We start from the raw sequence: 12,497 nt of genomic DNA on the forward strand, positions 1-12,497 counted from the left end.
GTCTTCCTTCTCTCCAGTATAATAGAACTACATCTGCAAGACGGCACTCAGCTTTTGGAGTTCAAAGCACCAAAATATACATTTGAAAAACTCAACAGCAATGTCTCTTTCCAGAAATCATGATCTTGTTACTCAAGATAATCCACAGACCTTGTGAGCACTTTCTTGTTTGGATGTATTTTTTGTCATGAGTTTGATAGTATTTTTTCATGTTTTTTTGCTCTGCATTTACCTGCCTGATCACTAACTCCCCTGTCATTGCAAATCCATGCCACCCTCACCCCCTCTGCAATTACCCCATTCCCCTCACCTGTGCTTCTTTGCCCATTTCCACACCTGGTTCTCATTGTCTTCATCAGCCACTCATTCGTATATCAGCCCAGATCACGTATTCACTGTTTGGAGTTTCATAGCTATCCAGCACTGTCCGGTCTGTTTGATTCTGCCTGCTTGATACCTTGTTGTTGCAAAGATTTTTGCACTCATTGGAAAATAAAATGATGACGGGAAACAAATTGTATCTTTGTGCCCGGATCTCATGACCATTTACACATGCTGTATTTCTGAGACATTGGCATCACTAATCCACATTTTGGAAGAACTGCATGGAAAGCAGCGCATTTGCAGAGTGGTATCCTAAATATATTGATAAATGGCTGTCACACAGTGTGGTAGGTAAAACTTAACAGATTCTATGTGAGTGAGGCTGACTGTGGTAGGTTGGCTGTAAACAAGCGAAAGAGGTTTTGCCCCTGGAGTGTAACAGCGTGGTAGGTCGAGTGGGACTGAGGGCAGCAGAGAAGGACCACACAGACTCCCAAACCACTCACGATCACAACGTTATGACAAGGTGTGGATCCATAAGTCAAAAGCTTTTCTATTAGTCTCATTTCACACCTTCTCTAACCTACTGCTACTGTAGATCAACACCTGCCTCTGTGACTCTAAGCTGTTAAACCGCCTTTGCACCGTTTCCTCTGGGATAATTATGCATTGTACAGACTGAGATAGAATAGACAATGTTGAGAAAAGTGCCAATATTATTTTTTAGCAACACAAAAAAAACAAAAGTAATTTTACAATTTCATAATGCACATGTGCTTTTCAATTCCCCAAAACAACAACAACAAAACAAAAATAGCTTCATTTGGACAGAATTTATGAAAACACTGTTGCTGTTGCAGGAACACATCTCCAGACCATGTTAGCAGGCCTGTTTTTCCCAGCATTCTTCTCACTTTCCTCGCTCCAGGTTGCATGTGTGCATAGTGAGCATATTTGTATGCATTTAGTGTAACCTAAGTACAGCCTCACAAAGCTAAAACATTGCTTTAGTTTCATGAAACAAATTAATCTGCTTTTGAAAATATTGTGATTGATTATATACAGTACATGCAGTATTTGCATGTGGAAGCAGTGACTAAAACGCAATCAGATTAGGCTAAATTAAAGTTCAGCAAGACTACTTTGTCAGCTTATGATGAAAAAAAAGTAGTATCACTGGTTCATGCTGGGACTTATATTCTTTGCAATCTATGTGTACATGATTTCAATTCAGTAATACACTGTATCATTTGGCTGTAGTGTGTAGGGCTTTGGTTGTAACTGGTGTGGGTCCCAGGTGAAGAATTAACTTGCTTCCAAACCCAAATGGCAGTGAAACTCTTGAGGTTTCTAAAAGTAGAGCTTTGTATTTTAGTGGAGCCAGCCTTGTGGTATATGCGTCTCATCCTGCTTCACAGTTCCAAATGGACACAACACAGAATTCAATAAATAGCACTACTGGGTGACCAGTGTGGTAGTTGCTAAAAGCAGACCACACAGAGGATGAACCCGCTGATGAATTACAGGTACTTACTGTGACAAGCTGCGGATTCTCGAGTCACTGGCGGTCTCAGGCTATGCCACCCTCTTCGTGCGCATCTGTGTGCAGTGGCCCTGTGTGATATTTTTGGTTGTGTGACTCACTCTCAACACTACAGCAGAACTGGGTGCTCTGGCTTGGCTGTTAATTACATAAGTAGTCCTGTGTCAACCACAACTTTGTGCATGATGATGGATACAGGCATCAGGACCTTTCTATAGTGGAAAATAACTGTGTATAAAGCAATGTGTACCAGAAAAGTTTTTACTGCTCTGCTTTAAACAAACTGTATGTGATATTCAGAGGATATGTATGATTCAGATTCAGAGCCACGATTGTCTGCACATGGCTCTCAACATGGAGGTGGCAAAGCTGACTGGCAGCTAATGGCCAGTCAGTACTGAAAAAGCTGTTGATATTAACCTTGGGGGGAACCAGAGGGTACATGTGATGCTGGCATGATAGAGCTGTTCTGCCGCTGTAGCTTGCTTTCTCTATTTGTACAAAAATTAAGCAAAAATACCCTGGATACCACTTCTGCAATCTTGCACTGGTGACGTTATTTAAAGCCAGAGTCTGTGCAGTAGTGATCCCTGGGGTATCGAGACCACACCTATAAGCCTGTGCGACCAACTGTAAGCAGTGCCATTGAAAGCGAAGACACTGATTGGCACACACAGCTGTCAATCATGTTGTCAAATCCCTTTTTATAGCATGAAATAACATATTAAAAACATACTTATGAGAAATATGGACGTTTGAAAATACAGCAATGTGATAAGAACTACTAAAATAAAAATCTCTGAGAAAAAATTAATTGATGTGTACCTTGAATTTCAAGTTTGGCTCATGTACCATCTGATAACATGGAGGGGGTGGAGCTTATGACCTATACTGCAGCAAGCCACCAGGGGGCGATTAAGATATTTTGGCTTCAATTTTGGGGAGCTGTCATGCCATCCAGCTTTGTGTACAGTCTGTGGTCAGGAGAGGATCATCAGTGTTTTCTGATTGATTTAGTCAGGAAAATGTTTTTGAATGTAAAATATCTTTATTCGACCTTCTCAAAATGTGTTTCAATAACAGAAATTGTCATCATGATGAGTTGGAATACTATTCACAAATAGGAATTAATTAGACATTATAATTTTCAAATCAAAATCAGCATGTCATCATAATTCATGAAAAGCAACAAGCCTCTTTCAGACTCTATCCACTTTGTCCACGATCAAGCAACTTTTATAAATAGACTTTTATACATTTTTGGGTGTTGACATTTCAACAAGCAGTCATCCATTAGTGAGTCAAAAATTGAATCTGAGATGTTAAGTCGGATGTGACGGAACAACAATCGTCATACATCATACCAAAAAATACATAGAAAGTAAACCTAAACAGAAAGGAAAGATTCTGTAGTTAACACATACAACCAAGATCTCATCAGAAATACTTGACAAATATCAGTTATATCATTCTTTTGTTATACAAAACAAAAACAGATTATTTCTTTTTTTCCCCCTTCATGTTAAAACATGATAGTCGACGGTATTTTGGCAACATCTGCATTTCAGGAGTTAACAGAAAGTCAACTATTATCATAACATAAGTCACTGGACAGTATTCGTCTTTGTCCCCGACCCGTCCCACCCCCAACATTATGTCTTTATACATGATATTGCATGATAAAAACAATGATGAAATCATTGACATGTCAGTGACATTTACATAGTCAACAAACACTTTGTTTGCTGCTAGAGATTGGAAATGACTTCTCATCGACTCTGTGTCCTTTTTATTAGCTTTTCAAACTTTTACATGTCTTTAAATGATTCAACATTGAGGTGAATTCAGCTTTGGAGTCCAATCAAACTGAAAATAAAGGAAAATCAAGAAATGTTTGTGTTTTTTTTTTTACATATCAAAATGTTTCCCAGAATCACATTAAATAACTGGGAGAAAAAATATTCTTAAATATTTTAGTTTGAATTGTTCCGACTTGAAACTGAATTGACCTCAAATCTGCAGTAAAATCCACCTAGCTTCAGAGCTCAGTCCGTGTATGTAGTCTTTAGTAGAAAAAAACTACAGTGTCACTACTTGTTTTGCTGGTTCTGCACCACATCTGAATTAAATCAAGAGTTCTTAGAGGCACCTGGAGTGGTACAAATATGTGCTCATCAGGGTTAAGGTATTGTCAGTTCCTTGTTAAGGTATTTTTCAGTTCATCAAGTCAAGTCCTCAGGAACAGAGTACCCGGAGAGGAGACCAGACCAATGATCACACAGGTAATGATGCTTGGAAGCCTGACGTGACCACATTGGCCTCAGGGCTTGTTTTTTTTCTTAGTTAATTCCTTTTTTCCCGTAGATTTGTCGTAAAATACATCCTGGGCCCGTAAAAGAATTCCCAAATGAGAAATGCACGCTATAGATGTCTAAATCACAATACATACTGTATGAGAGACATTACTGCCATTTATACCATTAGATATAAAAAAATCACCATGCTAATGTCAGCAAGTCTCAAATGATTATATCAAAACATATTTCTTGCAAATGGATGAGGTCTGTAGATACCATGTCAATTGTTTCTAATGTGTTTGTCTTTTTTCAAATGCTTGCACGGTAACTTCAAGGTTGAAAGAAACTTTGCTTGAATGAGGGCCCACCACTCCTACTCTAAGATGGTTGATAGATGTAGACTAAGGTCTGTGCAGAGCCTGCATGGACAGCATCATTAGATTCAGCATAAGGGCTGTTTTTCATATTGTCTTAAAGGCCCAGCTTGGAAAAACCAGAGTACATACGAAAATGAAACTAACAAAGGGACACTGAGGAGTAATGCGTCATTTGGCCGATCACAAGAGCATCAACTAAAAATGCTTAGGCCCGAGTTGTTTGTCTATCATTTCCATTAATGAGCCTTTAATACAGTACTGTATACAGCTTCCTGAGAGTTAGCTAGCTACCGTTCGGAAAAACACATTACACATCTAGCTATCTGCTCATTATATGTATATAGTGTCGAGATGCACCACTAACCAATACACTACTGAGCCAATATCTGGCTGAAATGGGATAACTTAGTCAAAAGTCCACTTTTTTCAATGTTGTTTCAGCTATATTATTTTGTAAAAGTGTCATCTAATATTTTAAGACTTGTGTTAAAAGTGCATCCCTAACAAAATGTAACATGGATTTCAGTTAAATTTAATGTAGAAAAATCAACTGTTTTTCTATTGTGATGTTGCCCATTAGATAAACTCACGTCTGCAGCTGAACACGGATCACCTTGTGTGTTGCTCAGTGAAATGGATTCAATTACTTCTCAGGGTTAACGGTGTGATCCCCCTCCCCTCCCCCGCCAACTGGGCAAAGCTTGCCAATTTCTCATATGAAACAATTAAGCGTGTGCTTTTATTACACAACTAATTTCATTCCCGTGACGACTCGATCCAGGTTCAGTTACAGTATGTCAGCCTGAAGTGCTGCTCTAAGAGGGATAAGAGCCCCATGGTGCTCTGGATTACAGCGGCCTACTCTCCCAAACTGTGCAACCGCAGCTTGTCACATGTTAAAATCGTACTTGTCACTGATATTATGACAATCAGTGTCATTGATGCAGACATATCAAGTGGCTATAGCCTACAGAGGCCATAACTCTGCTCAGGGGTATAGTGGTGAGTAACAGACCTCATATTGGCAGCTCCATCTAACTGAGAACAGAATGCCCTTGCAGGTATTTTAATAGTCATGGAGCAGGTGCCAATTTTTCATTAAGTAGCACATGATGGTATGATTAAAAACAGGAAACTCAGAATTACAGTATTCCCCCGGTTATTAAGAGTTGTCCTTTTACTGTAGGAGTGTCAAGGTCAATAATTTTCGGATGTCTTCTTTGAAACGTCGCAGGCAAATCACAACTTTTACGTTGCTGGTGTAGCAGTGATCACTGTGACAAATGTGTCAGTGAATATTTAAAGTCAAAGTTGTTTTTGATCACAACCAATGACACTAGTGGCTTTGTCTTGAGTGCTACATGGTACATTGTCGTTGAAGCAACAATTATCTGGTTGGTATCAGTTGCATGTCACAATGCTACATAAATAATACTTTTCTTTCTATGACTTTGACATTATTTTGTTATTATTTTATTACTGTAACACATAGTGGGCATTTTATAGGCTGATTCCAAGTATTAGACTCTTTGGGCCTCATGCAAGAATCATTTGTTCAGTATTAGATTTTAAAAATGAATTATTTTTAAGGTAGAAACAAAATTTACGAGTTATCCAGCAACCTCCAGGGCTCAACAAAAAAATAAATAAAAAAAATAAAAATGGAGCCAATCCTTAAGAGACAAAAATTGCAGTTCCTTGAATGACCATGTGAGGCTGGCTCCAAGAGTGGGTCCATTCCCACAGAAACCCATGTTGAACTGTCCAACTTTACAGCAGAAATAAACACACTTACAGCCTAATACGAAAACACTTTTGGTCTCTATAGCTAATTTTCCCCTTCATAACAACTGTAAGGGGGTGAATTTTTATATAACTCACTTGTTTGAATGTTATAAAGGCTTAAAGTTATGCATTCTCAAGGGGAATGCCACTTTGAGGGACAAGTGGTTGCTGTTTGTTGACAAGCTGCTACCACAGTTACTAATGTTACCATGGAGTAACCCTAGAATCTGGCAATATAGGCGGAAGCTAGCCGTCGCAATCTCAGTAGGTTTCCACTTCATGAAAGTTAATTATAACATTTTGGTTGCCTAAAATAGATCTTGATTAGCATTTAGTTGTACCAAAAGACCACCGTGGGTACATCCAGTACATCCAGTCAATGGTCCAAACCTGTTGTACCAGTCATGAACAGATAATCTGCACTTCTCCACAGAGAGTTACAACAACTAGGAATCATAAAGCCTTCATTTGAATGAACTGAATGAATTCAAAGTTCAAATATATTGCAGAAATCCATTAAAATTTAACTGAATATTTTGTTGAGCTTGAAAATTTTCTGGTACAGACAACTTTTTTCTTCTAAATTTTGGATTTAGGATTTGATTAATATATTTTACATTGCAACTTCTGCAGTTCTGTAGTTAGTCACTGTTAGTTGCCTTAAGGTCTTTTAGCAGGTCGATGTCTGGAGGAACATCCAGTGTTGCCCACAAAATTGTAACATCTCCTACTGTATACAGCATTCTAGCCTTGAACGCCTCCCTCGTAGGTCAGGGTGGAGTCCACCTTAAAGATTCTTTCTTTTAATCTTTGGCAAAAATATGATCATAGTTTAGCCAAATACTCAGATAAAATACATAATATACCTTTGACAAGCAAGATTAGCCTATAACCCGCATAAATTGCGTCAATATCTGTACTTGTGAAAAATGAAAGTCCACATTTGGGCTATATTAAATCTCTTACTCATGTGATCAAAAATAATCTGAAACTTATTTCTGAGGCTGTAAATAGTTTAGCACTAAATAGTAAATATAGCAACTCTAGATCAACCCTTAATAAAATCAGGCCTAAAATAAGAACTTCCGCTTACCTATTTGTGGTCTAAACACCGCCCATCCCAGGTATACTGATAGAGATAATTTTGTTGGTTGAACAGACACAGTCACAAATAATGGTGTGCTTACTCTTACCTAATATTTTTGAATAAAGCACGTAGCCTTATGTAGCACTGATTGTGCTGATGACACTCACAAGCATTTCCTTGTGAGAGGGTGTCGCTCATTAAATTGAGATTTATTTTGCTGAATCTGATGAGGATCACTCATCTGACAGACCTCCTTTAAACCTTTAAATTTTTTCTTGCATGAGACCCAATATATTTTCAGTTTGGCTACTTTTAGGCTACTTTATGTGGGAGAGGGGTGTGCAGGCGGTGCCTTGGGAGACTCTTGACCCTTAGTATTTATAAAATCCTGGCTATGGCCCTGCCTGTAATGACATAAAAATGTCTATCAAACATGTTTGTAAGGATTCAGTGGTAGGACACCAAGTCACAGTATTTTGCTGACGTTACAGAGGCAACATTTTGAGGCGATTTAGTATTCTTGAAGGACTTTTGTCTTCACTTTGGGGGTTATTCGATGTGATTTTGTCCCACGTATGATTCCTATGACAACTGCAAGCAGTGTTGCTTATTCAAAGAGGCAAATAAGTGACATCACCTTAAGACAATGCAGCACTTGGGGCTTCCCTCTGAGAGAAGGCCGACTCACACAGCCCTATTCACACAGTCTTAAGACATCTGTTGAGTAAACTGATCACTGTATGCTGGAACCACAACAGGAGTAAACTGCACACTGGTGAAAGGGTGTTACAAAGGAGAGGTCTCTGACCAAAAAACATGATTCGTAAGTCTGACTTGGACAGCTGCAATTCAGTTCAGCGATTAAAGTATTCACTATATTGTAGGGTGAAATACTACAATAAGAGGCTTGTTTTGAGGCCACGTTGAAGCAAGGGAAGCGTCTTTTTTCTTTCTGTGTCAAAAAATTGTATTAGACAATCACTTTGATTCACAGCCCCCTGCTTTTCTGTGGAATATACGGCTAAAATATCCATTTTATTCCAATCTGTGTAATCCCACCAAATCTAGGAGTCATATAAACACAATGGATTTGCACATACTCCGATGCTCTTCTGGCACAAGGAACACTGAAACCAAGGGTAGAAATACTATATTCGAATGCATTAGAGTCAGATGAGGTTTTGTTGTCGGCTGTTTTTGTCAGCAGTAATGTTATTTACATTGTTAAGTATGTACAGTAGAGAATCTCCCAGAGATGTTAGGTTCTGTAAAGCTGCAATGGGGTACTCCTTTAAAACTCCTCACATTTGAAAGTCCTTAGATGAAGAGCCATATGTGTTGAAGTGTTCAGAATGTTTAATAATGGACTTGCTGCTGTATTGCGAGTCTCGACTCTGTCACTGCACCAGGAGTATCTGCTTTCTCAAGATATGAATGCACAAGACACACAAACTCAAAGTCATTAAATAGCAAGATCTGAAAGAAATCGTTGTTAAATCATAGATGGACGTTATGGTTCTTCATCTTAAGGATTGAATTTCACACACAAATCAAGACTTTAAATACAGTAATTCCTTTTTTTTATCTTCATCATAAAGGTATTTGTTGAGAAAGTCGAGTGTTAAATGCACTGTACAATCTTGTATACTTTTTTTTTTTTTCAAAATATAGTTTATCCCAGTGTGTTTTGTTGTTTTTTTATGTTACAGAATCCTGTACACTTGGTGTCTGCATTAAGATTGGGTGATATCCTGATCATTGGAGAGAAGAGAAGAAAAGAAGAGAGCAGAGGGGGAGAAAAGAGGAGAGGGAAGGAATCAGATAGAGAAGAGTAGAGAAGTTGTCCAGTGCCTTTGTTGCCCTCAGTGGAGACGCTGCACTCCGTACCTCGGTTCTCTTCTGTCCCGCACCTCAATCTGAATAAAACAAGACAGAGGATTGTAAAGATTTATAGTCTCAAGCCAAAGAAGTGAAACATCATGAATGAACATATCAGAGGTTAAAGGTGATATTTAAAGAAGAAACCCACCAATGTCACACATAAATGTTTTATGGTGATCTACTACTCTGTGACAGCAGCTTGTGTGTTTGGCTGCAGTCTAAGAAAATGTCCCAAGTGATATCACAGTGATGTCATCGGAGTTATCTTGGATTGACAAAAAAATGTTTACATAAAATCAGTGTTACAAACTGAGTGTGTGTGTGTGTGTGTGTGTGTGTGTGTGTGTGTGTGTGTGTGTACGTTAGGCGTAAAAAGGTATAATGAAAAGTTGCTCTTTAGTTTTATTATGGGAAATGTAAGATCTGGTGCATTTGGAGTGTGATGTACACAACAGGCTACAGTATACGTCAGGATATCTCAACTTCTATTGCATCACTTTTTCTTGCAAGTCTCCCATTTATATATAAATGCAATAGTACATCTGGAAAGTGTTGCACATAAAGCATTGGTTCCAAAGTGGCATAGCAGCACCACAGGGTTCTTTGAGGATGTGGAAAGGTTGCAGCAAGATTTGTTTCAATTTTATCTCACTGCACATCTCAATAAAATTTATCCACATCAAACAGCAAGGTTCCATTTACATTAAAATGTTATTTTTACAAACATTTCATCAAATGATTCATCAAACATCAAACAGAAGAAAGAAGTAAGCCACATCAACATCACAGTATTGAAAGCACTACTTAACACACATCTGTGCTGCAGCAAAGACATGGCGGTTAACAAATAATGCGTCAGAATTCATATATAACCCACATAATCCATAAGGCTGTGGTCACATGACTAATGCACAGGTTAGCAGGATATAGTATAAGGAGTGCAACTCTACATAACAGGCCAGGCTGGTGGATTGATAAAACAATCCCCCCAGGAAGTAAAGAAGAAAGAAGCATAAAGACCAAGTCTGTGTCATAAAACAGATTGACTTGATGGATTGGTCAAACAAACACATAACTTTTCCCAGGGACACTGGTGTTTGTGTCCCATGTGAAAGCATGTGAGATGTTTTCAGTTACTTTATCGCCATGTGTCTTTTCCTAAATTTAACCTATGTAACTTTACTCTCCTAAATTTAACCCACATACCTTTACGTTAAGTATCCAACCTAGCCTAAACAGGTTTTTTTTCTTTCGAAACCTAACTTCTGTAACTTTTCTATTCTGAACCTGATTTAAGTAACACTATACATTTTGCAACTTAACATGAAATACTTAACGTGATGATGCCATTTGTGGGGCGCTAATTTGTTAGATATCATACGAACTAGTGTTTGAGCATATGTTGAATGATTTAAGTGAGTAGCGTAAATAAAAAACAGAATTAATGTGTGAAGTCTGTTGTTGAAGTTTGTTTTGTCAGAAAACCTAAAATGTAAGTTTTCTTTTGAAAATAGTTAAAAGAGATTTTAACAGATTTTTTTTTTGGGGGGGGGGTTAAATTTAATATTTGTCAGCATAATGATTTAAAACAACTAACTTTTTGAATTAGGTCATTTTTATTTCACAAAGAACTGTTGACAGTTCATACATTTCATATCTGATATATGGGTAGTGGGTGTATTCAAATGGATATTGAGGGATACCATGAAAGATAAAACCAATGGTAATACCTCATGACAATAAATAACCATCCAATGTGCTGAGTGCACAATCTGTTGGGCTGTTGATGAATAGGACAGAGGACTCCTTTACAGTCAGCTAATGTGGCTAGGCACTGTGCTGAAAAACTGAGGCTTTACACTGGCACATGTGAATGCATTCCTCAAACATAACAGAACATATAACAAAGTGTATGAAGCAAAAGACAACTTACCCTTGACACAGCAAAATCTGCAAGGACAAAAAAGAACAAAAGTGTTGGCATAGACACAGTGAAGCACGAACAGGAAAAAAGTGCACATTTGGGTAAAACAGGAATCTGCTTATGTAAGTATGAGTTAGGCATTTGGGTCATCACTTAGTGGTAAAAAAAACCAACAACAACAAAAAAACAAAACAATTATTTTTGACCTATGCCCAGCTTTAGTCTACATTTTTCATGTATTAATCTATTTCTCATGGTTGATTTATGTATCCTTTAACAGTATCTTAATAGAAATCCACATACATTTTTCCTTATCATTGACCTAATGCTGATTTACTTTTATCTCTGTAATTTACATACAGGACCAAAGCTTTCGTGGACTGTCCATAGGTTTTCACACATTTTTTTTTACTGTCAGTCGATTTAAAGAAGCTAAAGGGACATTTATGTCTATGAAAGAAACGTGAGTGAAGCATGCATTAAATGTGTAACATCATGGAGACTGTCAATGAGGTTAATCAGATAACAAGAGAAAGACACGCCCACGCTCTGGAATATCTCCAGTTACCATGGAAACCATCATGGAGATAGACCGTCGGAGAAGCGAGACATCTTATGTCACTTTTCTCTCTCTTTATCGCTCAGTATCTTCCTCTCACTCCTCCTCTTTCCTCTACTCCATCACCTCTCTATCTGTCTGTATATCTCTCACTCTACTATGTCTTATGTCAGAGATCCCTCTCTCTCCATCTCTCTCGCCCTCGCTCTGTTTCTTTTTGTGTTGTTGCACATTGGGCTTATGGAGTCAAATCAAACATAATCCTTGTGTAAGGAGACTTTTTTTTATTGTTTTGCATTGTCTCTCGCTCCTCCGCTGCCTTCTTCTGCTGTTGCTTTCCTCCTCTCTCTCTCTTTTCATACAGCTGAAACAATTGCAATTCAAGTGTCCTGATGCAACATCATGCAAACTGTCAGAAACCCTCTGGAGGACGTTCTCCCACTCTTGAATACAGCACTGCAAGCAATTTGGCTGGAGTTACTGAGGTCAGGCTGGAGTGTAGTCATTTTTCAGCTGGGCAAATCTTGTTCATGTTAATGGCCTCACAATTCATGCCTAAAAATAAAAGCTGGAGGAAGATTGACTGTCTAACCCACCTCTAGGGGCATTGTGTTACTGTGTAACACACAGTGCTCTTGTTTTCTCTTCTGATTTCGTTTGTATTCTCCTTCAGGTTCATAATGTGGTTTTAAAGGCTTCGAATTTGATAAAAGCAGCATC

The 12,497-nt window shown here is 38.2% G+C and overlaps 1 protein-coding gene across 1 annotated transcript in view; it reads right to left on the minus strand.

Moving 5' to 3' along the window:
* Positions 1 to 2,876: 2,876 nt before the first annotated feature.
* LOC121947337 (LHFPL tetraspan subfamily member 4 protein-like) overlaps positions 2,877 to 12,497 on the minus strand; it is a 35,596-nt gene continuing 25,975 nt past the window's right edge. The window contains exons 3-4 of the mRNA XM_042492342.2: positions 11,228 to 11,244; positions 2,877 to 9,329 (exon numbers count right to left, since the gene is read on the minus strand). Coding sequence (XP_042348276.1) covers positions 9,276 to 9,329; positions 11,228 to 11,244 — 71 coding nt within the window. The 3' untranslated portion in view covers positions 2,877 to 9,275. The remainder of the gene's footprint in view (positions 9,330 to 11,227; positions 11,245 to 12,497) is intronic.

The sequence above is a fragment of the Plectropomus leopardus genome, chromosome 9, assembly GCF_026936395.1.
Source record: "Plectropomus leopardus strain MGB_pleo_1.0 chromosome 9, ASM2693639v1, whole genome shotgun sequence".
In the NCBI taxonomy this organism is placed as follows: domain Eukaryota; kingdom Metazoa; phylum Chordata; class Actinopteri; order Perciformes; family Serranidae; genus Plectropomus; species Plectropomus leopardus.